Source organism: Rhinichthys klamathensis, unplaced genomic scaffold (assembly GCF_029890125.1).
Source record: "Rhinichthys klamathensis goyatoka isolate OS25496 unplaced genomic scaffold, OSU_Roscu_1.1 h1tg000185l_1, whole genome shotgun sequence".
Lineage (NCBI taxonomy): Eukaryota > Metazoa > Chordata > Actinopteri > Cypriniformes > Leuciscidae > Rhinichthys > Rhinichthys klamathensis.
In genome coordinates, this window is record NW_026606713.1 from 684,833 (window position 1) to 712,768 (window position 27,936).

The 27,936-nt window shown below is 39.1% G+C and overlaps 2 protein-coding genes across 4 annotated transcripts in view; one reads left to right on the top strand and one right to left on the bottom strand.

Annotated features, from left to right (window-relative positions):
• coro7 (coronin 7) overlaps positions 1-27,936 on the bottom strand; it is a 173,905-nt gene that overhangs the window by 52,346 nt on the left and 93,623 nt on the right. The window lies entirely within an intron of this gene.
• vasnb (vasorin b) lies at positions 980-27,438 on the top strand. The gene is made up of 3 exons (XM_056261719.1): positions 980-1,277; positions 10,060-10,107; positions 23,999-27,438. Exon 3 carries the CDS (start codon positions 24,029-24,031, stop codon positions 26,042-26,044), a length of 2,016 nt encoding a protein of 671 aa, XP_056117694.1. The 5' UTR covers positions 980-1,277; positions 10,060-10,107; positions 23,999-24,028; the 3' UTR covers positions 26,045-27,438.

Genomic DNA, 27,936 nt, shown 5'->3' on the forward strand with positions numbered 1-27,936 from the left:
AATACAGGGAACAAGACAACGGCCTCGTCGCTATAACACAGGTCTCAATACAGTTACTGTTACTACTGTAAACTGTTTGCAAACACACAGCAGCTGTGGGTTTATAGTTCAGTTAGTGGACCATCAAGAGCTGCGAGGGAAGATTTCGGCATGTCTCGAGAGCAGCTTTCTGTGGTTTCGGGTTCATAACGCACGATGCACTAACTATAATGGAGATTGCAGAACTTCAACAAGCTTATTTAAATCCATGCACAAGTATCACAGACATATTTGTTGATTATAAGAGCCAGAAACTACTATTTAAGTAAAAAAATAAATAGACTTTTCCTAAATATTCATATGTTCTTTTTTATAGTCTTATTTTGATAGTAAACAAAACACTTTTTTTTTAGATATATTTCTGGTAAAAAAAATTTATAACGTTTTCACAAGCATCTATTTGATTGTTGTTGTTTACGAAACTTTAAAAAAAAATCCTGTTAAAACGTGCACTGTAAAAAATTATATGATCAATAAGAAATGACAACATGTTTTTACACTGATTTAACTCATCAAAATAACTTAGGAAATGTAATTATAAGTTATACGAGATTCAACTCGTTTTTTTTAAGCCAGTTTAATGTAATTTAAGTTGAAATTACTTAAACATCCACAAGTTGAATAAAAAAGTCGATTGAACTTAAATATTTAAGGAATCAACTTTTTAAAAGTGTGTAAATATACATCTAAAAACAATATAGTACAGCATAGTACAATATTCAGTACAGTACAGTACAGTATAGGCGTCTAGGCTATAAAAACTTTAAAATATGATTGTTACACACCAAACACTACAGTGATGTAAGTAAAGCGTATGCAAAAGCACAAATGTCAGCGCGTCTGCACATACCGGTCCGGCGAGTTGAAATGCAAAAAAAAAAAAAAAAGATCGGGAGCGCGTCGTCCATAAGCGTCGCCTCATTTGATGCTCTCCAGTGAGTAAACCTCACACACGCGCGCGCTCCCGCCGCTCCTCCCAGAGTGAAGTTAAAGCGCGAGGCGAGTACAGCTCACACACCGGAGTTTCACCACAGACACTTGGACTCGACCGTGCGCCTTTACCCCCCGGACAAACTTTACAAACGGACTCTCTATCAAAACCCTTACATATCAACTCTATATGAGACGAACTTTATGTCGTTTGAAAAGAAACGCGAGTTATTGGATACATAAATGCAGGACTGACGGAACGCGCTCGGTGCCTTTACCTCCAATGCGCCGCTGATGCGCTCGAGCTGGTGAGTTTAAAAAGTGGAAAACGGCGAGAATTACCGCTTGTGTTTGTTTCTAACACATATAGATGTGGATTTGACAGTTTTTTCGTGTAATATTGTGAGAGTACCCACAAATTCATGCTTAAGTAAGTGTATGAGCTACCCATATGTATTATAGCGGATCTTTACAATGCATTTATTAATTTAGCAGACACATTAGCAATATTGCTTTTTATACGCAAGCAGCTCTCTGTCTCTAGAGAAAGCTTAGATGTGCAGCAATAAAGTTTCAATGTTGTTCTGAAACTTTGGTCGTCCATTCATGGTTTTACAAACACTGCATAGGTTCAGAGCGTTTCAAAAGGTTTGATGCTGGTGCAGTGCACTTGAAGTGTTTATGCTCGTGCATGTGTAACTCAATGTTGTGCATATTACCAGCGTCGTGCACAAACATGAGAACAACAGTCCAGATCAAAGCTGTGCAAGTCTGTATTCAAGCACTATTAAAAAAAATAAAGCTTTTCAGTGGTTCTTAAAGGGTTGTATGTTTATATGGAGATTAAAGCTGATCTTAAGTAAAGGTTCTTCAGGTCAGTGCTTTGGTTCCTGGGTTCTTTAAAGAGTTTTCTATAGAACTAAAGCTCTCTTTAGAACTTAAAAAGGTTCTTCTAAGGAATCAAGCTAGAGAAAAAAACCTGTTTAGCGCAAATTAGAACCTTTATTTTCAAGACTCTATATGACTTGTATACAAATACACACTTTTAGATGCTATAATCATTGTGGAATAAATGAAAAGCTCTGAACGACCAATGCAAACACTGGCAACTTCAAGTGCTTGACCGCAGCAGGACAAAAGCATTGCGTCTGGACCACGCCGGCTTCTATTTTTCTCTGAGAAAGCATATTTTGGTGCAGTTTGCTTTAATTTTAGGAGCTCGTCCCACATCAAACTCTGGCAGTCTAAAAGTTCAGCAAACAAATGGGCACAAACAGGTTTAATTTTATCCGCTCAATAGGAGTTCAAAGGTTTAGTCTGTTTAGTCACACGGGCGTAAAAGAGATTAAATGCTATTATTGCCGACTTTATTTCATGTTTTTAATTCTTATGCTGTGCATTGTCGATGAATAGTCCAAGAGAGGGAGGAAGTGATCAACTATCTTGTCTGGGTCATAAAAATGTCATATAATAAATGATGGGATAAAACAAAATAATTCAATACAGAACCGAGGGCAGAAACAGCGTTCACAGGGACAGCTTGACAGATGCTCTTCTAAGCACAACTCACAAGTAGTACATTTAGGTTATAAATTAAAAAGACAAACAATACACGCATAAATCGTTTACTTATGTCAAACATATTCAGATGTTAATGGGTTTCTTCTGCATAAAGAATAATACTGCACAGAGCTTTAAACACTTTTTCGGAACAAATCTTGACATATTACGGTCATAAAAATAATTCTGTGTGACCAAAAGTCAGTGATCTTTCCATTAGGAGAATGAGGGAAATGTAAAACTCATGTGATTCTGTATATTTGTCTCTGCCAGTGTAATTGTAGATTCCAGCGCTAGTTTACGATAGAAAGGCTGATATGCAAGGCAGGCGTCATTCAAACATGTGATAATCAGCCTTGCTGTCGTTTAGTGTTTAATTGCATTTAATTAAGTTTAGAGGAAAGCCCAACACTATACTTAGAAGCAATAAAAACACAACAGAAAGCCCCATTCAATGATAGAGGAGCGTTTGTTTGAGCACCAGGCTGGACTCTTTGGAAACTTTGCTTTGCTTTTCTAGCACAAAATGTGAGGTTTTGATTTGATTCCGGCTGACATCACGGACTTCCAACACATAATATATCTTAATTCCTACGTGAAACTGTTTAGGCTAAAAAGAGTCAGACTCTATGGATTGGAATCAGAGTACCTTTCCTGTGTGCGGTTTCATATTTTCTGGTGGCTTCCTAAATTCCTTGGCACTTGTAAATGTCAAAGAGAGAAGCCCAGAGAGGAGTTTGTGTAGACGTCGAGAAGACAAAACGGAAGGTGAGAGAACATGGTGCACAGGATATGAGAAAGGATGAAACTTGAGGGAAAAGCAAATATTCCTATCTGAGAGACTTAATTAAGGAGCTGTGAGCGGAGTAGAACTTTAAACCAACCCTGTCAATTCATTTTACAAGTTTATTATACACTGGCTTATGGTGTCTTGAAAATAAATAGGGTACACTGTTAAACATAATGGATTCAAAAGGGGTCTTTGTTGCAACGATGCCATTAAAGAACCATTTTGGCTCCCCCAAAGAACCATTCATGGAAAAGTTCTTAAAAGAAAACCCTTTTTTTTCTTAGTGGGAAGAATCTACTAAAGAACCCTTTTCCACTATAAAGAACTTTTGTGCATTAGAAAGGTTCCGTTGATGTTTAATGGAACCATCAATGCCGATAAAGAACCTTTATTCATTGAACATTCTGAAAAAATAAAATGAAAATTCTGCCATCATCAAAACCTGAACTCTACATCTTGTAAATAAAAGATCCTTTAACTTTAATTTAGCCTTCAATGATGTAATAATGTAAAATAATAACCTCCTGCGTTGGTATAATCAGAATGTGAGTCTGAGGTTCTGTGTGTGGCAAATCAAGCTCCTCGTGCCAGCTTTCCTCACAGTGTCAAAATAACATCCCTATGGTATTTCCCTACCGTTCTGTCCAAACAACATCACTCTCAGCGCAGAACAGAACCATGGGTTTTCTGATAAACACACACACACACACACACACACACACACGACTCTGCCAAGGCAAACACGGACATCTAAAAGCTATCTTGAAGACCACCTCCATGTGTCTCTGTGTTTCGTAAACGCGGTATGACAGAGACTCTATACTTCTCTCTGTCTCGCCATATAAAGGCTCCTCATATTTACATTGTTCCAACTTGAACAAAACCCTAACAACAAGCACAAAAATTGTAACTTTATAGTTTGCGCTACTGACACTAATGCCTCCTCAAATCATGCCGTTATATTTGAGGAGAAGTGTGCTGGTACTTTACTTAAAGTAATCAGGTTTAGGGCCTAGGGATCAGATTTTCATAGAGACTACCAGTTGGATTTGGACTAGTAAGTTACCACCTAGAAAACACCCTAGCAACTGCCTGGCAACGACCCGCAAGACCCTAGCAACGTAGCAGCAAGTTTTGCACTCATAATTTTAATAAAATGTAAAAATCTAGATTTAATTTGTCTTGCTGGGTAGCACTGAGACAGTATACTTGAAACCTAATAGATTCTAAAAGATTCTACAAAAATAATTCTAAAGGATTCTACAGTAAAAGATTCTACAAAAAAGACTACAAAACATATTCTACAGTAAAAATGTCTGAAAGATTGTACATTAAAAGATTCTAAAAGATTTCACAACAAAAGTCTCTAAAAAAAATTCTACAATAAAATATTCTAAAAGATTTGATATTAAAAGATTCAACAAAAGACTACAACAAATATTTTTAAAAAGATTCTACAGTAAAATATTTTACAAATAAATTCTAAAAGATTGTACATGAAAAGATTAAAAAAAATTCAACAACAAAAGACTACAAAAAGATTATACAGTAAGTTTCTTAAAGATTGTACAGTAAAAGATTCTTAAAGATTTTTACAACAAAAGACTATAATAAAATTAATAATAAAATATAAAAACAAAATAAAATAAAATAAAATTGAAAACGCCCTTTATTTATTATTCATTCATATTTTATCAGTAGGGCTGGAATGGCACTGGGCAAAATTTGAAGGGTGTTTCCAACTTTCCATGCTCTTGTTGCCACATGATCAGATTTGTGGTGTCCTGCTGATCCTGGTTCCCTTCTACACCAATTAGCAGCGCGTTCTCTGCCGGCCTGTCCTTCACAATGCAGGATTAAGAGGTTAAAAGTCAGGCTGGAGGTGAAGGCAGGGGAGGGGGTGAAGGGGCGTCAAGAGGACTGAGAGACGGGGTTAGTCAAACAGCGGGGTGGCTTGACGGAGTCGACGGAGCAGAAAAAGCAACACTTGTGAAAGAATGCAAGGGAAAATAGCAAAAGCCCACCAGAAAGGGTCAGGACAGACCTCAACTCTAATTGCACGCATACAAACTGGCATGTTGGATAGGAGCTTTTAAACAGGAGTGTTCAGGATCTTCCAGGTGGCTTTAGCGCTCTTAAATTAAACCTCAGGCTTCACAGAGCGACAAAGCCATGCTGACCAAGCAGTGTGTGTGTGTGTGTGTGTAGCCCGAGTCACCCGTCGTCACTGCCAAACCAAACTGAAGAAGACCTTGATGGATGAAGCCAAATGATGCGTTCTGAAGAGCCACATCAAACCTCGCTATAAGTACACACACATGCAATGGTTTCAGGCCTCTCAGCTGTAGCTCAAACCCCAAATAACTTAAACACAGCCGTTTATCAAACTTTCCTGTAGCTCTTTCTAGAGCTGATTTGGTCCGCTACGAATATGGCAAAAATCAGAAAAATGCTGGTTTGTCCACCAAGCTTTTTCCCCTCGGGAGGCGAAGGAGCACATCCGCGCGAGCCGCCGCAAAATTGCCGCATTTTCGCCAGGCAGTAAAAAAAGAAAATGACTTTAATCTAAGGCTGTAATTACCTCCCGACTGAACTGTAATTAGGAAATGAGCCTTGAACCGAAGACGCAGACCGCGGCCCTGAACTCTGCGCCAGGTCAAATACTCCACCGACCGCTATTAATGGCTAATGCGAATTCAAACACAGCGCCCCGATAAACATATTTGACTTCACCCAGAAACTGATAAGTGCAGAATAAGTGTTAGTTTAAGATGTTCTTGTTTAAATGTTTAGATTGGGCCGGTCTTGAAGATGATGTGTGTGTGGGTCGCTGTTTGTTTGAGCCCGAGGGTGAAGATGTGTGGAATGTGTCGGTGAACTTTGCTTGCACACACACACACACACAAACCCAGTACTGCGGGTTTTATCCTGATAGTCCCCCTATAACACATACACACACACACACACACACACACGTCCCCCGGCGTATCGCTGACGTGTGTCTCGTCTCGCTATTTCAGTAGAGGTTAACGCCACTCATATCTGCTTTCAGCCGACACGGATGACATGGTCACTGTGTATCTGTGTGTGTGTGTGTGTGTGTGTGTGTGTGTGTTTGCAAAATAGTTCGCATAATTTACAAGATGGAGAGAGCTTCAAAAACGAAGATAGTGCAGCTATATAGTGATCATAACTCTTACAGTGAAGTGCCACTGCATTAGCATGTTTTTGCATCATTCTAAGGATGTATGAATATGGTAAATGGTAATCATTCTAAGTATCATCCCAGATGGAAATGTCATTGATCAAAGTTCACAGGCATACTTTCATAGGCAAAATTGTCATTTAAACACACACACACACACACACACACACACACACACACACACACACACACACACACACACACACACACACACACACACACACACACACACACACACACACAATCAATAAGTTATGACAACATTACAATGCTTTGGTTACTTTAACTCATCAGAATAAAAGATTCAACTCATTTTTTTAAAGTCAATTGAATGTAATTTGTTGAAATGACTTAAACATCCAAGTTGATTGTACTTAAAAAATTTAAGGCAGCAACTTTTTTGTTCAGTGTATATACACATTTATGTTATCTTTAAGTTTAAATTAATTGAAAGTATTTGAGTGAGTTGTTGCCATACGGTAAGATTACAGGGCTATTCAATTAATGTGGACAGCAGTTCAGATCATTTCGGTGAGAAATGTTTGAGTTCATATTGAGACCTCTGACTTCCCTGACCCTGACAGATACCGCATATAGTGAGAAACACGGACACTGAACGCTGTCCCAGCACTGGCACATGACCTAGTTAAAGCGAGTGTGTCTGACGCGTGTCTCAGCGTCTCAGAGGTGTATTTTGGTGTTGAGTCAGTCATACTTTGAGCAAATATCCAGTTTCAGGTGTTGCAGAAGTGCGGAGGCGACTCATATTTAATAGTCAAGGTGCCGCCGACTGAATCACCCCGTGTTTGTGTTGTTAATAATCCTCAAAGAACATTTCTACTTAACAAAATACCACACTGAATCACTGCTCTTAAATAGCTGTAACATTCATAATGAAACCTTAGATTGAAATGACACAATCATACATGGAAGAACATTTGGTGTAGAAACTATTTTCACTAAGAAATCGCTAGTCAAGTTCATAACTACAAAGGAAAAACACTAAATAAAGAAAATAAGAAACTTTTGAAGTAGAAGACTGAAACAGTATTTTCAGTAACACTTTACTTAAAGCCTGTTTTGTATAATGGATTATAAAGGTATTCATAATGTATGCTATAATGCATAATGTCTTTACATAGGTCTAAGTCATTGTAACCAAAAGCAATGCATTATAATATTTGCCGAATTCGTATTGCATCTGAAATTGGTTGATTGTAAAGCGTTTAATGCATGTAGGGTAACTATGTAAAAGGTGTAACTATGATTATTATTATGCTTATTCACAAGATCATACAATGCATTACAAGGCATAATTAATGCATTAAAAATACCATTATAATGCATTCTGTATAAAGGCTTTAAGTAAAGTGTCACTGTACTTTCTTGTAAAACATACTCCAATAATCTGTTTTATTTACAGTTTCAACAAATATTTTAGGTAGAGAATGATTTCACAAAAAAATACTGTTGTCACCATGATACAGTGATGAACACTATATTATCATATATACCATCCATACTACAGATTGATTACCATATTCATATTATGGTAGAATCTCATAAAAAAAAAAAGCATATTTCACTCCAAAATTCAAAGAAAAGAATACAATATTTCCTTATTAACACGATATATGAATATTTTACAATTAAAATAATAATATATTCTTGTTTTTGTATCACAGTAGCCATAATGTAATTTCTTTTCTTTTTTTATTTAGGGGTGAAATATGACCCAGACAGGTTTTGTGAGATTCATACTTCCATGTTACTGCAAGATCCTTCAAAAGAATACTATGTAAGTCTAGTAATTACTTACTAGAGTACTTAGTAATTAATTAGCTGAAAACGCTTCTCTGACTTACATGGAAAGAGGAAAGCAGTGATTTTATGATGTTGTATCGTGCACAGGTGGTGTGTTATCTGATCAAACCACGTCCAAAACACACACGCGCACACACACACACACGCGCGCACACACACACAACCTGTTCAGCACCACAGTTTTCCTCATCATCTGCCTCAGGCCACATTGTGTGATGACCAGGTTGTGTGCGTTCATCTCACTTGTATAATTTACGGTGTTTACACAGAATCTACTCAAATATCTTCATGCAAAAGAATGTATCATGTGGCGATGCAAGTCATAAATTTCCACAACCTTTCAAACATCACACGACTTTAAGTGTCATATTTACAAAAAAGTCACACAGTAAAGTCCTCTGATGACAAAACCACAGTAAAGGAGTTATATATATATATATATATACACACATACACGTATATTTACTGTCACTTTTGATCAATTTAATGTTTCCATATGTATATATATATATATATATATATATATATATATATATATTATTTATTTACATGTATTGTATGTATATACTGTATATGATTCAACCATTTTACATTTGTAGGTATAACTGGATCTTTGTTAGAGATAGCTCACTTCTGGGGACAATTTTGTAACCAAAGTGAAGTTAAGTGAATCCAAACACAGAGAGTATAATAAACAGAAGCTGCTTCTTCTGAGACGACTGAACATGAAGACTGAAACGGCAAATGAATTAACAGAAACAAAAATGAATACATATATTTTAACACATCTAAATCGATACTGCAAGACAGGCACAAGCTGTCAGCCTGCATTCCTGCATGAAGTGTGTGTGTGTGTGTGTCAGATAAACACTCCGGACAGCCTGCAACGCTTCACTCGACTCCATTCAACACCTCTATACTCTCCGCTTCTAAAGACAGCTCGCTTTCTTTCCATCGCAAACAGCTTTTACCAGCAGGATGCTATCCAGTATTCCTGCTCGACCGCTTATTACCGGAAATCTCCAAATCACTCCATTACATTCATGCATTTAGCAGATGCATACAAGAAAATGTTAATACATGATGTGTGTGTATGTTGTTGTTGAGGTGAGATGTGTTACTTTTTTAGGTAATCAGACTTCTAATTTTTGCCTGGCGGACAATAAAGCAGATGAAAAAAATCATTTTTTTCTTTTCCTTTGTAATTTGCAGCTTCTTGCATGGCTCACATCGCTTCGGATAAAAGCATTTAATAAACGCTTTTATGCAGAGCGGCATTCATGTCCATAGCATGCACTAAAACATGAATACATATGTTTAAATCTCTGAGCAATACACTGCAAAAATGCGTTTTCTAGTAAAATATCGAAGCATTTCTATGATGTAACGTCTTGTTTTCTGAAAAAAGTAAAAAATAAATGAGTTTATACTTTAAACAAGAGCAAATATCTACCATTGGAATCAGAAAAATAAACTTGATTCAAAGAGAAAACAAGATTATTTTTCTGACCCCATTGGTAGAACGGCACTCATAAAGAGAGGGAGTTGATCGTTCATCTGTGGGACACAAACATGCAGACAGGCCTGTGCGTGCACCCTCTCATCCCCCCCCCCCGAAACACACTTCCTGAGGCATTCCAGCCCAGACCTAAAGTCGGACAAACAGCTGTGTGACGCTTACTGAACCTTTGACCTTCTCCTACTCTTACAGAGCCAGTACACAGAGAAGGAGAGCCAGCGTCCCGTCTCACACACCCTGGTGAGTCTGCAACATCTACCTGTCTTGAATGCAAATGACATGTGAAAACACTTTCAGACGAACTCGAGAGCCAGAATTGAGGAGATGCTTAAGCGATCTGGCACATGCAGCTTCCAAACCCACACATTTGGCTTGAGTCAAGGCAAAAAACCACAAAACATCCCGTCTCAATAAACCCCCTCTGAAATTAGATCGAGAGCTTAATGAAAAGTTGTGCAGTGAGTAAATGTGTGTGTTTGTGTAAACTTTAGTTTGAACCCGTGCTGCTCAAGTTCAGATCCAAATCTAATGGAACACACCTGAACCAGCCAATCTATGGGTTCAGTGGAAAATTACAGCACTCGCGCTCCTTCTCAATTTGCATATACTTAAAAGTACAATTGTTTGAGTTTGTAGGAGGAACCCAATAAAATACTTTGGAAGAACAGTTATGGAAACGTCATTTCGGAATGTTCAAAGAACATCATATGTTCCATTTGATCATTTTGCAAACATTATGGTTCACTTTAAATGTTCTCAAACAAGTAGTTAGTAACATTTACAAAATATTTGATGAACGTCACACTTAAACGCTACAGAAAAAAACGCTCCATGAAGGATATATAAATGACGTTTTTTGTGCTAATGTTTTGAGAACGTTATTAAAGACCAAGTAACATTGAACAAACACTATAAAAGTCACTGGAAGAACATTTGTTCATAATGTTTAGAGAACCGAAGTTTTGAGAATGTTGAGAGTGTCAACATTACAATGGCATAAAACGACATCCTTATACCACAGACACAGACACCTACTGTTTACGTATACGCTCTAACATCTAGCAAACTTCATTCCCTTAAAATTCTTTCTTTACATTTTTTGCAATCATACATTTATCAAATGCTATTGCTTTGCATGCAACACTAGTTTTATAGTGATATATTACTGAATATTACTAATTTGGAGTGTCTGCAAATATAAATGTGAAAAGAAAACAGTTTTCAACATGCTATAATTTGGGATGCACTAAACCTCATCTCACAGATTACTATTGGGAACAGATAGTGTACAAAGTAAGATTAAAGGGATAGTTCACTTTGAAATAAATTTTTGGTATGTTTTAGCTTACCCCAAGGGCATTCAAGATGTAGGTGTCTTTGTTTCCGCAGTATTTTCAATTTTGATATTTTTAGGTCAAACCGTTCTTGTCTGTCAGTCATATAATGCAGGTCTATGGTCACCACCTCAAAGAGCATGCACAGAGAAGTCCAAATTAAACATGATTTAATGACTCGTAAATGTAAGTACACATTGATGGCCTAAGACACGAAACGAGCGGTTTGTGTGAGAAAACGAACAGTATTTATATCGTTTTTACCTCTGGAAACCACAGCCACGTCCAAGTGATCTGAGGGCGCGGGCGCTTCGGTCTCTTCCGGAAAGCGCCGGAAGTGATCTCTCGCGCGTGTACGTCACTCATTGTTTACACAGAACAGAGATTGTAGGTAAGACGGCTAATTAAAATGGTACTAATTTGCGCTTATCCGGGATGTTTAAACCGTCGTAAAAGAAAACAATTAAAAAAAATAAAAAATAAAACAATTGTATGAGTGACGTACACGCGCGAGAGATCACTTCCGGCGCTTATCGGAAAAGACCGAAGCGCCGGCGCCCTCAGATCACTTGGACGTGGCTGTGTTTACAAGAGGTAAAAACGATATAAATACTGTTCGTTTTCTCACACAAACTGCTCGTTTCGTGTCTCAGGCCATCAATGTGTACTTACATTTACGAGTCATTAAATCATGTTTAATTTGGACTTCTCTGTGCATGCTCTTTGAGGTGGACCCCATAGACCTGCATTATATGACTGACAGACAAGAACGGTTTGACCTAAAAATATCAAAATTGAAAATACTGCGGAAACAAAGACACCTACATCTTGGATGCCCTTGAGGTAAGCTAAAACATATCAAAAATTAATTTCAAAGTGAACTATCCCTTTAAGTCTAGACCTCCAAGAACAGGATTGAGTATCAATGCTTGAAACTTTTGGAAGAGTCAATAGTGAAAGCTGGTTATAATCGACTCCTCTCCGCCTCCTGTTGTGGTTGTGTGTGTATAAAGTGAGTGTGTCTCGTAAAGCAGCCTGACTCAGCATGTAGAAGCACTCAAGCCTTGAGCTCTTTCAGAAGATGGGGGTTCATGTGTTGTCCTGCCTGAGGTGGGACAAGTGTTTATAAAACCCAACTCCCCTCACCCTGTCATGGCCTGTCCCAACAGCCCGCCACAGGCCTCAGCTCACCCATTCCTCTATACCCTCTGCTCCCTCTTAACCAAGACACAGCTAGGGCTAAACAATAGAGTGAACTCTTGAATTCGATGTCATTAGACGATTATGAGTTGTTCATGTACATTCCTGCAACTAAAGGAATTCTCGAGTGTATCAAAATTAGCATCTGTGTCAACACCACCTCTTTCAGCATAAAAGCTGAAGCGACGTTACTCGATACTCCGGCACATAGTGACATCCTGCTCATATTTGTTTTTTACACCGAGCCTGCGAGTGCTCATTCTGTATCCAGTTCCTCCTGTGTACACACTGCGGTGTGTGTGAGTGTTTGGATAAGTTGCTCGAGCAACCCTCAATCGTATTTCTTCGTTTGCACAAGAGTAGAGCCAAGGTGTCCGATTCGACTTATATGCAACCTGACTCACGGCACAATGCTAAGATTTACCTAACCTAAAAACACACAACAGAGCCATGCACGTAAACACACCCTTCATATACGTATGTCCAGATGTTTACGCTCAAACACAGGACTGTAATAGACGCGGGATTGTGACATGTGACGGATAGAGAGCATGTGGTTTCCATCCATCCTTTAGGCACATGGCGAACGGCCACTCGCGCACAAGGGCCGATGATCTCGGTGTGCTGAAGGATGGGTGAACATGAAGAGACTCGTGGGATTGCTCAAATTGAATGTTTAAAGGAGGGCAGAATGTTTCCAGAGCACTTGGTTAGCGTGTCTGAGGATATTGGGAAAGAAGAGCACTTTGCAGCTTCACGCTTTACGGCTCACACTGCAAAACTCAGCTTTTTTTACTTGTTTTCCCAGTACAAATATCGTTATTAAGTCAAGATACAGTTACTTGAAGAAAAAAAAGAGCATCAAAATTAAGTGACTTTATGCTCAAAATGATAAAATATCCGCCAATGGGGTCAGAAAAATAAACTTAATTAAAATGGAAAAAACTATTATTTTTCTGACCTCATTGGCAGATATTTTTTTTTTTTCTTGTTTTAAGCAAAAACTCACTTAATCTTGATACGTTTAAAAAAAATTCAGATTTGCTAAACAGGGCAAATTAGCATGAGAGCGCAGATGGGAGTGGAAACTTCTGCGCATGACCTACTGATGACGTGCAAATGAAAGAAAACAGACACGGCCGGATCATTTCCATAATGACCAACACAATCTACCAAGAAAAGCGCAAATTAGCGTCTGCTTTAAGACATGCTTTTACGGTAACGCTTCCTTTTACAGTACAGTACTTACGTGTACTTACAGTGTACTTACCTAGAAAGTACTGGCTAATATAAGGTAAGTACATGGGTTAGGGGTAGGTTTAGGGTTAGTACCTAGTTATTACCCAGTAATTATAATTACTATAATAAGTACATGGGTAACAGGACTGTAAAAGGAAGCGTTACCGCTTTTTCTTGGGCAGTAAATAATGGCGCAATTACCAGTAAATTGACGAGCGCAAACCTTAATAAATCACCTTACATGATTATCTTAAATATCCTCCTTATAAATTTTGCGTTTAAAAGAGAAACTCCTACAAATGCATACGCAATAAGGTCAGCCGCAAAAATAACAGTCTCCACGCCTTTTGAGCGCTCATTTTTCACTGCGTGTCTTTAGTAAACCCTGACTAGTTTTTTTAACGCCAACAGAGGGTTTGCGCTCCCGCAAGCTGTTAGTAAACCTGGCCCTTGATATCTTCAGCCTCATTTAGCTTTTCAAGTAAATGTATCTTGATTTAAGTATGTTGGGATATTTGTACTGGGAAAGAAGAACCTCACCTGTATCAATCCACAGGTCTCGACAGTCGTTCTGTGAGTGTACGATACATGAGTGTTGCGGGTGGCAACATGTCGTCAGCCCTGATGTTGGGAACCACAGTGCGTAGCTGGCCTATCTTGCACGTCTCGGCTGTCTGCGGGGTCTATGGGCAAACAATGTGCCCTATTGTAACCCATGATGCAATAGACAGATCCGCATGTCATGTTTATCTTTTCTGTGTGTGTAAGACGTTCATGTGTGTGTGTGGGGGTTCTGGAAAACGGCCCCAGGGCTACCAGACTCGAAAAATCACCAACGGAAAAGAAGCAAGTTGCACAAGCAGGTTATCAGGGCCAAATATCACAGTTGGCTGGAATGAGGAAAAAAGCAGCCTTCCAGATGCTGTCATCAGCAACACATAAAGACATTCCTAGACAATTACATGTCCTGATGCGCTCTCGGCTGTCAATAGACCAGTCAGCCCTCATGCGATGTGATGACAATCTGGAGAATGGCAAGTGTGCTCTTCATATCTGACATCTGTGACAATTACAAAACGGCCACCAAGTCAATTTCCATTTCCAGATTTGTAAACGACTTGTTTCTAATGTTTCTTATCAGACAGGTCTTTGACGCTCAGTCTTGCATGTTATCGTAATGTTGTGTTGATGTCACCCCATGTGCAACTAACATAATATACAAAATCATGGGCTAATGATCACTCTGATAGAGGAACTGTAGGAGAGATTTAGACAGAGAGATTTACACATGCATTTGGACCTGTTGCACCAATAATAAAGCGAATAAAGTGACATGTAAAGGCCAAGTATGGTTAACACATACTCACAATTTGTCTTCGGGTTACAGTCTGACTCTTTAACCATTAGGTCATGACCGCCCCAAAGCGTGTTTGAATGTGTAAACAGGCACGAACTAAGAGTGTGTAGTGTTTACCTTCTGCCAACTTTTAGTGTCCGTCACAAATGATTCGCATAAGCGATGTTATGGACGAAGAGATGAGGGTTATGTTTGATTTGCATGTATAAGTAATTGCTATTTGCTTACGAGATTCCTATAAAAAAAATATTGATAAAAAGGAAGCGTGCAGACGCTTGTTTGAATGACAGAACAGGTAGAGTCACTTCAAACGAATGTTTGCAAGTCACAAGTCGTAGAGGTACAGTGGAATTCAACACACACACACACACACACACACCAGGTTACATAAGTTTATCCTCTCTTAACCCAGCAACCTTCACATTAGTATTATTTGTAGTTGGCCGTTGTCTCTCTGTGTTGAAGCCATCGCAGCTGTGGACTCTACTCTACTTCCTCTCAGGTCCAGCGAGGCCTCACACACATTAACACTTCATTTCAGACCTCAGGACTGTGTGTTCAACACCACAGCGCCTTCTGACACTTAAAGGGACAGTTCACCGTCCTACACTGAACCTTCTGCCATCATAGTCAGCAAACCAGTATTACTTTCTTCTGTCAAACACAAGAGAAGATGCTTTGAAAAATGTCTTGGACTCCAGATATCTTCTTTTATGTTCCACAGATGGAAGAAAGTCATGTAGGTTAGGAACGACAGGAGATGAAAAACATTCATTTTTGGCTTCAAACACTTCAAGTTTAATCACACCGTTGGTTGCTTATTCTTACTAGCTTGACAAGACTCAGTATTGTCTTCTCTTTTTACTAGAAAACAAGACAAAAATACTAAAAACATCTCTTTTTTTCAGTGTTTGCACTTTTTTTGCTCAATTTTGTTGAGTTTTGTTGAATGCTTTATTTGCGCTTCAAACCGCTGTCGGTCTTTAAAAAAAGAAAAGAAAAATGACATTATTGACCAACTTCGCTAGCTAGCTATGAGCACTTCAACGGGTTGCCACAGATCACTATTGTTCCTGCGTAACCCGAGGAAACCTGTAAGGTCCTGTATTTATCTGTCACTGAGTGACTTGTGACCTTTGCAGACCTGTGTAACAACTCAAACGATCTCAAATCTCATTTTAGATTATCGGCAGTGGAGACACTGTCATAAAACAATCTTTATCAAGAATAATATGCAATGTTAACATCTCATAACTATGGAAATCCATTTCTACCACATAAGAAAAACAATCATGCCTTGGTAAACTTATGTCATAATTATGAAAAAAGTGTCAAAATTACGAGATCGTAACGTTTTGGAAATTATAACATTAAAAAGTCAAAATTTGTAATTTACTTTTTGTCATAATTACCTTATAATTTTGACATTTTAAGTCAAAATGTCAAATGCGGTAAAAAATAATTACATTTTAGAAGTCTTTTTATCTCATTTTATGTCCTAATTATGACTTCTCGTAATCTTATCTCATAATTGTTTTTTTATCTCGAATTGTAATTTTGAATTGTAATATTTGACAACTTTTAATAATTTAAACTTTTTATAATCAAAATTGACTTGTTATAATTGACTTCTCTTAATCTTATCTGATAATTGTCTTGTATCTCATCATTTCAATTTATCTCATGATTTCAACTAAATTTATGACTTTTTATATTTTAGAATCTTTATATCATAATTGACTTACCTCAAATTTTCGATTTATGTCATAATTCTGACTTTTTAACTCATTTATCATTAGTCAATTTTTTTTGTTAATTAAAGTCTTTATGTGATGGAAATGGGCTTCCAATGCCTTCCCAGAGTGCTAATCCCAATGAAGAATCTCTCTGTAATGGAGGTGCGCTTTGAGATCATTGATCTAGCAGTGCTGATGGAGGACATCAGGGCCAAATGTAAACTAACAAGCGAGCATGTTTGCTAGAAGCCTGACATCTGGCCTCGGCGGCAGACGCAAAGATAACTCCTCAGAGCAAGCGCTTGTAAACCCGTTTCCTTTTGGACTGCTCACATCTGCAGTCTGTCCTTTCCGGTCTCCCACGCGGCTCGTCCCTGGAGAAGCACACAGTGTCCCGGCGCCTGCGCAGGCACGCGTCTGCAACCCCGAGGGCGACAACAGGCTGAAAGCACCTGTCCGTTACACAAACCTGCAGCGATACCTCTCTCTGATATCTGAGGCATCGCAAACAAAAGGACCTGATGCGATCCAGTTGCAGACAAAACAGAGTCCAGACAAGCAGATGTGCAACTAATTGAACGCTGAACACTGTCGATTCTTTGTTTCTTAAATGAGTGTGTCAGGCTGAGGTTGTGGGCAAAGATGCTTATCAGAACCACCATGAAAGATCTGGGGGATCGTGTTCAATGCATTCACTATGAGCGAAGCTGAGGTAGACGATAAGGGTATATACAACAATAACAAAATCTAGAATGAATCCTTTATGTGTTGTTATGGTCCCTGTCCATTTAATTATAGCTGGACTGGATCTTGAAAGGAATATGGTTCACCATTTACATTTATAAATTAAAAATACTATATTTATTATTAGTTCTTACTGCATTTGAATATATGTGACTTTGAAGGACTTCTTATTTTGTAGCAAGTCTGCTGAAGCCATATATAGCATATAAAGTCATATAGACCACCTTTTTGTATAATTTTCATGGTATGGGAAATAGTTGCTCCTTTAGGAACAACATGAATGATGAATTTTATTTTAGGTGAACTATTCCTTTAACTCTCATCACTATGTAGAAACCTGTGCTTTTATTCAGTCGGCTCCATTCAGGACTTTGCTTTATGTTTTCCACAGACAGTAACTCGGGTCACCGCTGTAAATCCTGAGCCAACAGAACACTACTCTTCTCTCATAAACAAGACAAAGAGAGCGAGGTAGAGTGCAGACGTTTGTATGGAAACAAAACCGTCCTAGTCGTGAATCAGATCAGCACTCAGCGTTACCTTTAGCTTTGATGTGTCTGTTTTTGTTGCGGTCACATGACTATATCAGAGAGTTTGACCCAGTGAACTTGACATAAAGGCCGTCACTGATGATGGTCTTTCTTTCCTTGTCCTATTCAAAACACAATCCATTTAATTACTATACACTCCTCGACAAAGGGAAAACACACAACATCAAGTTTAGCAGGTATAGTCGCATTACATAACACTGAAACACTTCCTGTAAACTGTTTACCTGTTAAAAGTGGCGTGCACAAACCGACATGCTTCTGTATGAAGGGCTACTTATCTTGGGTGCGTCTCAATCAGCTCACTAGCTTTCTAGGTCATGAATCCGTATATCGTGTGCATGAATTCGGGCATTGGTCCGGACAGTAAAGGACCCTGGCTCACCACATATTGGGACACTGACGACTCTATTTCCAGTGACATGACGTCCTCATTGTACAGCATCACTACTGGTATTTATGATCATAAATACTTTCCGACATTGTTTGTTAATGTGATTTGAAGTACATTATGATAAATGCTTTGATTGTTACATATACGTGCTACATTTCAGCCTTAAATAAATTATAAATGTTAGCTAGATTATGTTAATTACCAGTCTAGCAATATATGTTTAAGCTGAAATATAATAAAATAATGGTTTGCATTTTTAAAAACATCTACCGCGTGTCATTATGTGTAGTAACTTCCATTAAGGAAACATAGTGAGCATCGATGCTCCCTAGTTTTTACGGCTCACTGTGGGATTATTTAGGGAGCAAATGTTTCAGTGCCCTGGTAAGATTTTGCGACTTAGAAAGCCCTTGAAATGGTATTGTATTGCGTACGTTTCCCTCTCGCTGTCACGAATCAGTGTTTTATGGCAGTGCACTCTCAGGTTGAGGGATGGTGCCGGTGCATTGTGGGTAACAGGGTCCAGCTGTGGTCAAGTGAGGCAGTTAACAGGAAGACATCTCTCAGAGACAATGATGTGGGCGTTAAGGGTTAATGAAGCAACTATGATGTCTAGAAAGAGCTCACTGACTGTAAACTACCAAACATATCTATACAGTACCTGATGTGATATAAATATAAATATATATTATTAGTAACTTTAAAAAAATAATAATTTGAATTAGTACTGTCAATATGTACTCATAATATTTTATCCCAATCAAGTATTTTTAATCCTGTAACACGTCAGGAGTGAAGCTGCCTCCACATACCAACCACAACTCCTGCTAACTTCCTGGATTACGCATCATAACTCCGCCTCCTTCCCTCATTCTCTCTCCTGCTTCGGAGCACATGAGCCTCGCTCTGAAGATAAGAGCTCTTGACACGGGACTTCACTTTCTCGGCTCCTGGCATCTGCCACCTCCACCAGTCCATTCCTCTCTCCCTGCCTCTCTCTTCTTTTCCCCGCGGTTGTTTTCTTTGCTTTTAGATTATGCTGGAAAGACAAGACTTTTCCTTTGCCAGCAACTTTTCTTTAGTCTTTTTTTTTTCTGGTAGAAGCCTTGAGCAATAACGTCCTTATCAACAGCTTTCTATTTAAATCAACACATTTTCAAGGGCAAATGCATTTCTTTAAATAGTCCCATGCGGGGATATGCAAAGCACCAGCTGGTCGAACGACACATTGACGGGGGAAAAGGAGAACTGGAAAAGATGTAGAGAGATCTTGAGGGACACTTTACAATAAGGTCCCATTAGTTAATGCATTAACTAACAATGAGCAATCCTTGGTAACATTAGTTAATTAAAAATACAACTCATTGTTCGTTCATGTTAGCTCAGGTGTAAATAATATTAATACTTTTGATTTTATTAAGGAATTAGTAAAGGTTGAAATTAGCATTTAACAAGATCAGTATTTGTCATTGTTAGTTCATGTTAACATTGTTTATTATTGAACGTTATTTTTGTTACATTAACTGTGTTTTGATGGCTGTAGCGATGTTAATGAACATAAGAAACTTCTTTTAGTTATTTTTAATAGCTGTAGTGTATCTTCTGATCATTTATGCATTTAGAAAACACTTTATCCAAAGTAAAATACGAAAAGTGGAACACAAGGAATTTGTCAAGGAGCCAACGATACTCATAATATATACAATGCCAGGTCAAGTCAAGTCAAGTCAAATATATTTATATAGCGCTTTTCACAATACAGATTGTATCAAAGCTCCTTCACAGTATCAATCAAAACAACTTAACAGTGTTTGTTTATTACTGGAAAAAGACATCCAAGTTTGGTAGAGCTGATCAGTGGTATGATGGGTCATTTAATTTGAATATCCCCAACTGAGCAAGCCAAAGGCAACAGTGGCAAGGAAGTTGTCAGGTATATTTGACAACTAGATTAGGAAGCAAGCAATAGTAGAGGTGAAATACAGAGAAGTTGGAGATGAAAGAAAGTCAAAGATGCTCTCAAGTTTTAAATGTTTAAACAAAATGTAAGTAGACTAGTGGAGTACAGGTAGACAATTCAAAGTCAATGAGCGCCCTAGAGCCTATAGTTGGCTGTAATGACAGCTTCATCACACAGACGTGACAGGTCAGCTGAAGAGACACTCAGAGCAGATCTCAGAGCTTTAGGTTAATCCCTGAGAGGTGTTTTTTATCTGCGGCTTGATAAGTCGCAGGCCGCTGAAGTAAGGGAGGAAGATGGAGTATCTGTGTGAGCTGGATGGGGGTTTATCTGAAATCAGACTCAACTCCCACTCCGCGTGTCTCTGTCGGCTGACTAGATCGTTTCTTGTGATGGTTTGAATTTGAAATGATGCGGAGTTGGATAAACACTGGGCCAAAATTAAAAATGATGTTTAGGCAATAGCTTTATCTTCATACCAAGCCTCATCTTCCCGCCAGATGCTTCCCTTCACTCAGAGTCGCTTCTTCTTGATAAAGTACAGTCAAGTTAATAAATTGCCGTCATGCTACTGAAAAAAAGGTATATATCTCCAACAGAGTACTTTCCCCTTGATCCAAGTGTGCACTAGCCCTACGCACTGCCTTCTGATCTTTCTATCAAGCTCGGCTTCCCTAAAGTTCAGGAAGGGAGGACTGAGGTTTTACTTCATCCTCATTCATCTATCAGGTACGGCAGGTCTCTCTTCACATGCCAGATGATGCTGTGAAACACTACGCCACACTCCGAATGCTTGTGCTGGCTGAGGGACGGAAGTGGACTTTGCCCTCTGACTGCAAATCTATCAAAGAAACCCATTTTCTTTCCTCCTTCTTGTTTTTTCTTTCTTGTATCTTATATCCACTTTCCCTTCATGTTTAAAAACACCACCCTGATGTTCAGAGAGCTTATCTTTGTGTCTTTCCCTGGTTTACGCCTTATTTTCATCGCTCACACTCTCAGCCTTTCGTCTTTTAGTAGTGCTTCGATCTTCAGGCTTCTTTATATGCTCAAGTCTACAAGATTTCTAAGCTCTGAGAAATAGCTTTGAGGATAGTACATCTCTTCTCAATCTGATTTGAGGTATTGTTCATATCTTTAGCAATGCAGGATGGATTACAAGCTAAAAATGGCAGCTCTAAAAAATAATTTTGCTCTATTTATTTCAACCAACTCTAATATCGCACAAATCACAACTTTCCCACGGTACTCTGAGAGCCAAACACCATGGGACGGCGGTGACCTACGACCCCCCTCATGATTAACTGCCCATAAGCCACAGCGTTCCACCTGTTATCAGGTTATCTGGAAGGTCTGCGTGGTTTTTTCCATCATTGCCTCTAGTAAAACAACTAATCAGGTCTACCGGACTGTAAAGCGTTACGCATCGCTGAATGGAGACCAGCGAGAGCTTTTTGATGAAGGAAACGTGTTACTCTTTCACTCAACCTTGTTGTAAGATCTTGTTGATCAACATCATTCCAACTAGATAGATCACAGCTAGAGCTCATTACACGAACAACATGTATACGGTGCCAAAACATGTCAGAGAGTGCAATGCCAATGCGAGCGAATCAATATCAGTGCCCGAACATAACAAAGCACTTTCTTTCATGTCCTTTTGAACCCTGTGTGATCTTCTTTCCAAGTACTGACATTTCAGACACATTTTTTTTTGCTTTTGTGCAGAGAAAAAGTTTCATTAAATAGGAAAAAAGGCAGGCAGACCAAACAGAGCACACGTAATAAGCAGAGGATTAGTTTCAGAAAAATATGCGTGTGCTTGGCAGTAGTCCAGAGCTTTTTTTCCAGCTTTATTTGCACAGAGCGTCAACTAAACCCACTGTCTAAAGACAGACGCTTGCATCACAGCCAGCAAGTCAATGGGACAGAGCAACAGGAATGTCTAAACCTGCTCAACTGCTTTTTTGACATAGAGGGAAGAAAATGGCAAAAGACAGGCAAATCATCTCTCTCTCTCTCTCTCTCTCTCTCTCAGGATGACTGTCCCAAATTTATTTATAGGAAACCAAATGTGTTGCTGATGGACGTGACGTGAGAATAACAGTTTCCTTAACACCTACATACTGGTATTGTGAGGTGTGTCAGGCTACAAAATTTGCATAAAGATACTTCATAGAAGCACTGCATATCTATGTGACTTCCACTCGCTGTCAGCAAGAATGCACCTTAATATATATTTTTAAAAAATTGACCTCACAACAAAACGAACAACTTTCTATCAGCTAACACAGAATAAAATACATCCAAAAAAGCTAACTTGATTGTGAGATGTTTCCTAAATAACTGCAGAACAGTGTAGGGATCACCAGCAGGGCATTGAGAGTGATGCTTCAATAATGCAGCAGGAGGGAACATAATGATCCTACTATCTCTCTGTACTGTCCAATAAAACTGAGTGAGAGAATTTCACCTCAGCATGAACTTCTAACAAGAAACCCCCCACACTGTCCAGGAGAGAAACAGAAGGAGGAATATCTTAAGGGAGAACGAAACGTCTCCACCCCTCCTTTCAAGGCCAGATACTGCAGCGACTGATCTCACAGGAGATGATAAACTGTTTCCCCAGCTCACTTCAGTCTCCCAGCTTCATATCCCTTTATCTTTCTTTTTCTCGCTCTCCTCCCTGACTCTCACGTTCCTCCCTAAAGGTGTCTGAGCTCATCTGATGAGATCTGTGTCTGGTGTTCAAGGTCAGGTCTTCAGGTCCAAAAAAAATGTGGGCTCGACTGTTATTGGCGTAAATCAGTGCATTTCTGGATCTAAATATAAAATGAATGAAAATGAAATCACTGAAGAAAAGACACAAAGTGTACAAAGTCCCAAAAAGAGGCAAGTAAAGTCTCATGAGCTAATGTGCAACAAAGATTCAGTATATGTGCTGTAAACTATGATGGAACTAAATGTTAATCTAACAGTTGCAATTAGATGACTTGTGGGTGGAATGATGCACAAAGCAGGATAGACGACGTTCATTAGGGCACTTATTATATAACATTCAACCATTCCTGAAAGAGTACTTCATAAAATACCTTGAGATACCATACGTTTGTTGTCAACCATTTGGAATTCAAAATGTTTTGTTTGATTAACAAAGAAAAGTAAGGTCAACAAACATCACCCTGAATTCCAGTGTAAGGGTCCAGCAGGCATGTACATCACTACCACAACCTATTGTTTGAGTACAACCATGTCAAGAGATCTCACTTTTGAGTACAACCATGTCAAGAGATCTCGCCTTTGATCACCCTTTGAAAGCACTTGGTCTAAAGCAACCCTTTTACTCAGCCACATAAAAAGACTGACCTCATAAAAAACACTGCATGTATTGCAGTATTCCTTGAAGTTGCTGAGAGGCAATACAAAACAAAAGAGTAACTTTATCAAGTACTCAACTGTTTGCAAATGACTTTAAAGTTTCAGTTGTTGATTCATGCCATCCCTAAACTTTGACAAATTTTAAGTGTCAATACTGTTGTGTTTAAATGTTTCAAAGTAAAAAAATACATTGTGAAGTTGATTGAGCAAATGTTTACTTGGTTTTCTTGTTGCATTGCAGGCTTGAAGGGGTGAATGTGAAGGCAGCAACATGAAGCTCTTCCTCCCTCTACTGCTGCCCCTCCTCTTCTATCAGCTCTTGTCATCCCCGGTATTGGCCGACACCTGTCCGAAGGACTGTACCTGCCCAGTCCAAGACTCCATATTCTGCTTTAGCCGCAAAGACACTAAAATGCCCAGCGAAGTACCCACAATGACTAAGAAACTCTATGTGTTCAAGAACGGCATAGAGTCCCTTTCCCAAGAGGATTTTGTTGACTTGGACAGCCTGGAGATGCTGGATCTAAGTCAGAACAAGTTGACCGAACTTCCAGATCGCGTGTTTGAACCCCTGTCCTCTCTCCAAAATCTGGACCTGTCGGCTAACCAGATCACTCACATATCCAAGGACAGCTTTGCTGGACTGGAACTTTTGGAGAGGCTATATCTCTACAGCAACTTTATAGAGTACATACATCCTGCTGCTTTTGATGGACTACAACAGCTACTGGAGCTCAAGCTGCAAGGAAACAAACTGACAATAATGCCTGCTCTGAAATTGCCCCATCTGCTTCTGCTAGACTTACGGTTTAACAGCATCCCCTCGCCAGGGCCAGATGACCTCCAGACACCCAAGTTGGAGTCACTGAAACTGGGTGGGCTGAGGCTTAGCAGTCTGAACGAGGAGCTCTTAGGAAGCTTCAAGAACCTTCATGAGCTTGACATTTCCAGCAATCAGTTAACAACCTTTCCAGGAGTTTTGCGGGAAGCAAGGGGCTTGGTTTCTCTCAGTTTGGCTGGGAATCCTATGGGACCTATGAAATGGGAAGACTTTGAGAAACTTTCAGAGCTTCAGGAGCTGGATATAAGCAATCTTAGCTTGCAAGGGTTACCAGAGACCTTATCCCAGCTCTTTCCTCACCTAGAAAGACTGGCTGTCGCAGAAAATCCCTTCAATTGCCTTTGCAACCTGGCTTGGTTTCCTAGTTGGCTGCAAAACAAGCGAATTCAGTTGGGTAGGACGGAAGAGACACGCTGCCACTTTCCTCCTTTTAACTCTGGGAAGGTGCTGGAGAGACTGGGGCACCGAGAATTCGGATGTCCGATTACCACAACCGTTACGACTCGGACAGTAAAGACCACTGCAGTACCGCCAGCTCTGGTTACCAGTTTACCAAGTACAACACATGCAGTCCTCCATGCCAAACCTACTGATAACCCCTCTACAGAAACCGACAATGATCATCCACCTCCAACCCCTAGTACTAGTATCGACCCAGACCTAAGATCAACCTTCTGCCCAACCAATATCTGTCTAAATGGAGGAACATGTTGGCTGGACAACGAAGGACAATTGGAATGCATTTGTCTACCAGGGACATCAGGGACATACTGTCAAAATGAGAAAAACCCACCACCCCATGAGGACACTACAGTAATCGGCACTATGGAACCTGAAATAACTGCAACAGTGGTAACTAGCTCCTCTATACTCTTAGACCTTCACCGGTACATCGATATGCGCCCGCATATCCGTGGTGTAAAGTTAACTTACAAGAACCTTTCTGGACTGGATAAACGTCCTAAGCAGCTCAACGTTCCACCCTCTTATCCGGAGTACACGCTGCGTGGACTTCAGCCAAACTCTACATATTCTGTATGCGCCAGTCCGTTGGGTGAACCTGGGGGCTTGGATCGTGTATGCACAGAGGCCCAGACGGTCAGTCAGCAGCTAACTCCCACTGGAGCACGACTGGAGGACCCAAAGCTCACTACGATGCTCATTCCTGCAGTCGCCATCCTTCTTCTGCTTGTCCTAATAGCTGTGGCTGTTGGGGTAGCTTGCTACATGCACAAAAAGAAATCAAAGAGACACCTGGACTTAAAATGTGATCCGTCACAGCTGGAGCTGGAGGGTATGGACAATGGGGCACTACCCCAAAAGCAAGAGATTATATCATGTCCATCAACTGCGCAGAATGGTAGCTTGGACTATGAGGTGCCCCTCATGCAAGATCACTGTACTGCGAACAACAACATGAACAGTTTGAAACCCTCGTATTTCTGATAATTGCAAAAGTTTTGTGACTTACTTACATGCTAAAGCAAGAATTATACTGCTTTACAGGGTACCACAGAGGACAGTAAGAACAGCCACCAGCTCTTTGTAAAGAGACAGTGGCATTTAGGTGATTCCTGGTGCAATCCTGTAAGGACAATTCTGTCAAAATGACATCCTCTTAAAGTGCCTTTTATCATCTGAAATATGGAAAGACTCCTCATGCCAATCTTTCAACCAAAGATCTTTTATAATTTGAATATGGCTGCCAGTCGTAAAATGGACATAAGGCTGACTGAAAACAAAATGCAGGCGAAATATTGATGTGTAGCACCTGTGTGCAACTCTTAGGAGCTGCACTAACTGTGAACCGTAAGTCCTACATTTGTGTGGGCAATTGAAGATATTGACATCTTAAGTAACAAGGCTGACTCTTATGATGCTTTGTCTAACTGATAGGCATTGTTTCTTTGTTTTATATCTGTACCTTTCTTGTAAATGTTTTTGTACAAATATGTGACTGTTACCAGGCGGCTGCTCTTCCCCCATATCTTGTGACTTTCAAAGCAGACAAAACACCAGATTAAAAACTTTTAAGATTAAAATGTACTTGTACCACCAAGTGAATCAAAGGCTTTAGTTTAGAAATGTCAGACAGTCTAAGCAGTTAAAAGTCTATTGAGACTTGAAACTAAATCCCTCCTCTATATTTTAGCCCCTATCCCCTAATTCCTCACACAAATAGAGACAAAACGTAAGTCAAATGGAAATGGCTGATTGAAAAGCAGATTAATATACATTATGTTCAGTTGTAAAAAAAAGAAGAAAAAAAGTCTTGCAATATATTATTGGAAGCTACAAATTGGTGGGATCTTTTTAAAATATTTATTTATATACCAAAAAGGGGTTGTTTCCTATATCACTATTCAAAACTTAGTTCTGTCAGTTTGCAAAATTAGCCATTGCACTATTTACATGCAGAGAGTTTCCTCTTGCACTCACTTGCAGTCAACACCGTTTTTACAGATTAATACATTCAAAAACACTAGTGTTTCTTTGGCTAGCTCGAAGCATTAGCTAAAACACACACTCCAACTGCCAACTCTCCAGAGCTTACCATTCATGTGCAAGACACAACGAAAGAGCATGAAACAACCTAAAAATGACTGAGATCCTGGCCGTCATTGATCACTCTGAAATTTAAGCCACAGATACTGTGGATTCTTAAAGGTAAAGTTTACTGCAAAATGCCAAACTGAGACAGTGGGGAGCTGTGCTGATTTACCTCTGTGAGGAAATGTGTTACTATTTTAGCACTTGTTCTACAACCTGTCAAATGATGTTTCCAAAAAAATAAAAATAAAATAAAAATAAAAAATGTAAAAATGAAATTGTAAAACCTTCTGCTTAAAAGAAGAAGGATTTGTAATCAATTTTTTTTCTTGCTGTTGTTGTTGGAATATGCAAACTGGAAAAAATCTCAGCAGTATGAAGTACTGAAAATATTAGTGAATATTTTTGATAAGATCTGCCTCTAATTTTCCCTGTTTAATTTGGGAAGCTCTTTTTTTATACCTTTCTTTTGTCTATATGGAGATGTGTGTATATGTATGATGGTATTTTCAAAAAGCTGCAAATAAAACAAACAAATAATTTTTGTTTTACATTCTTCTGTTTTTCGCTCAAGCTAGCTGGTCATATTAGCAGCAGAGTCAATTAGGTTTACTGATGTTGAACGCATGTCTTTGTTTAATATGTTTTGGTAATAAGACTTAATAAACGAAAATAAATGTGAACACAGAGAGAGTGCTAGCATCCTATATGCCATCTGCAAACGCACCACACAAAGCTTTTATGAGGAATTTTAGGATTTGAGTGCCAGGGAAAGGTAATATATTTTC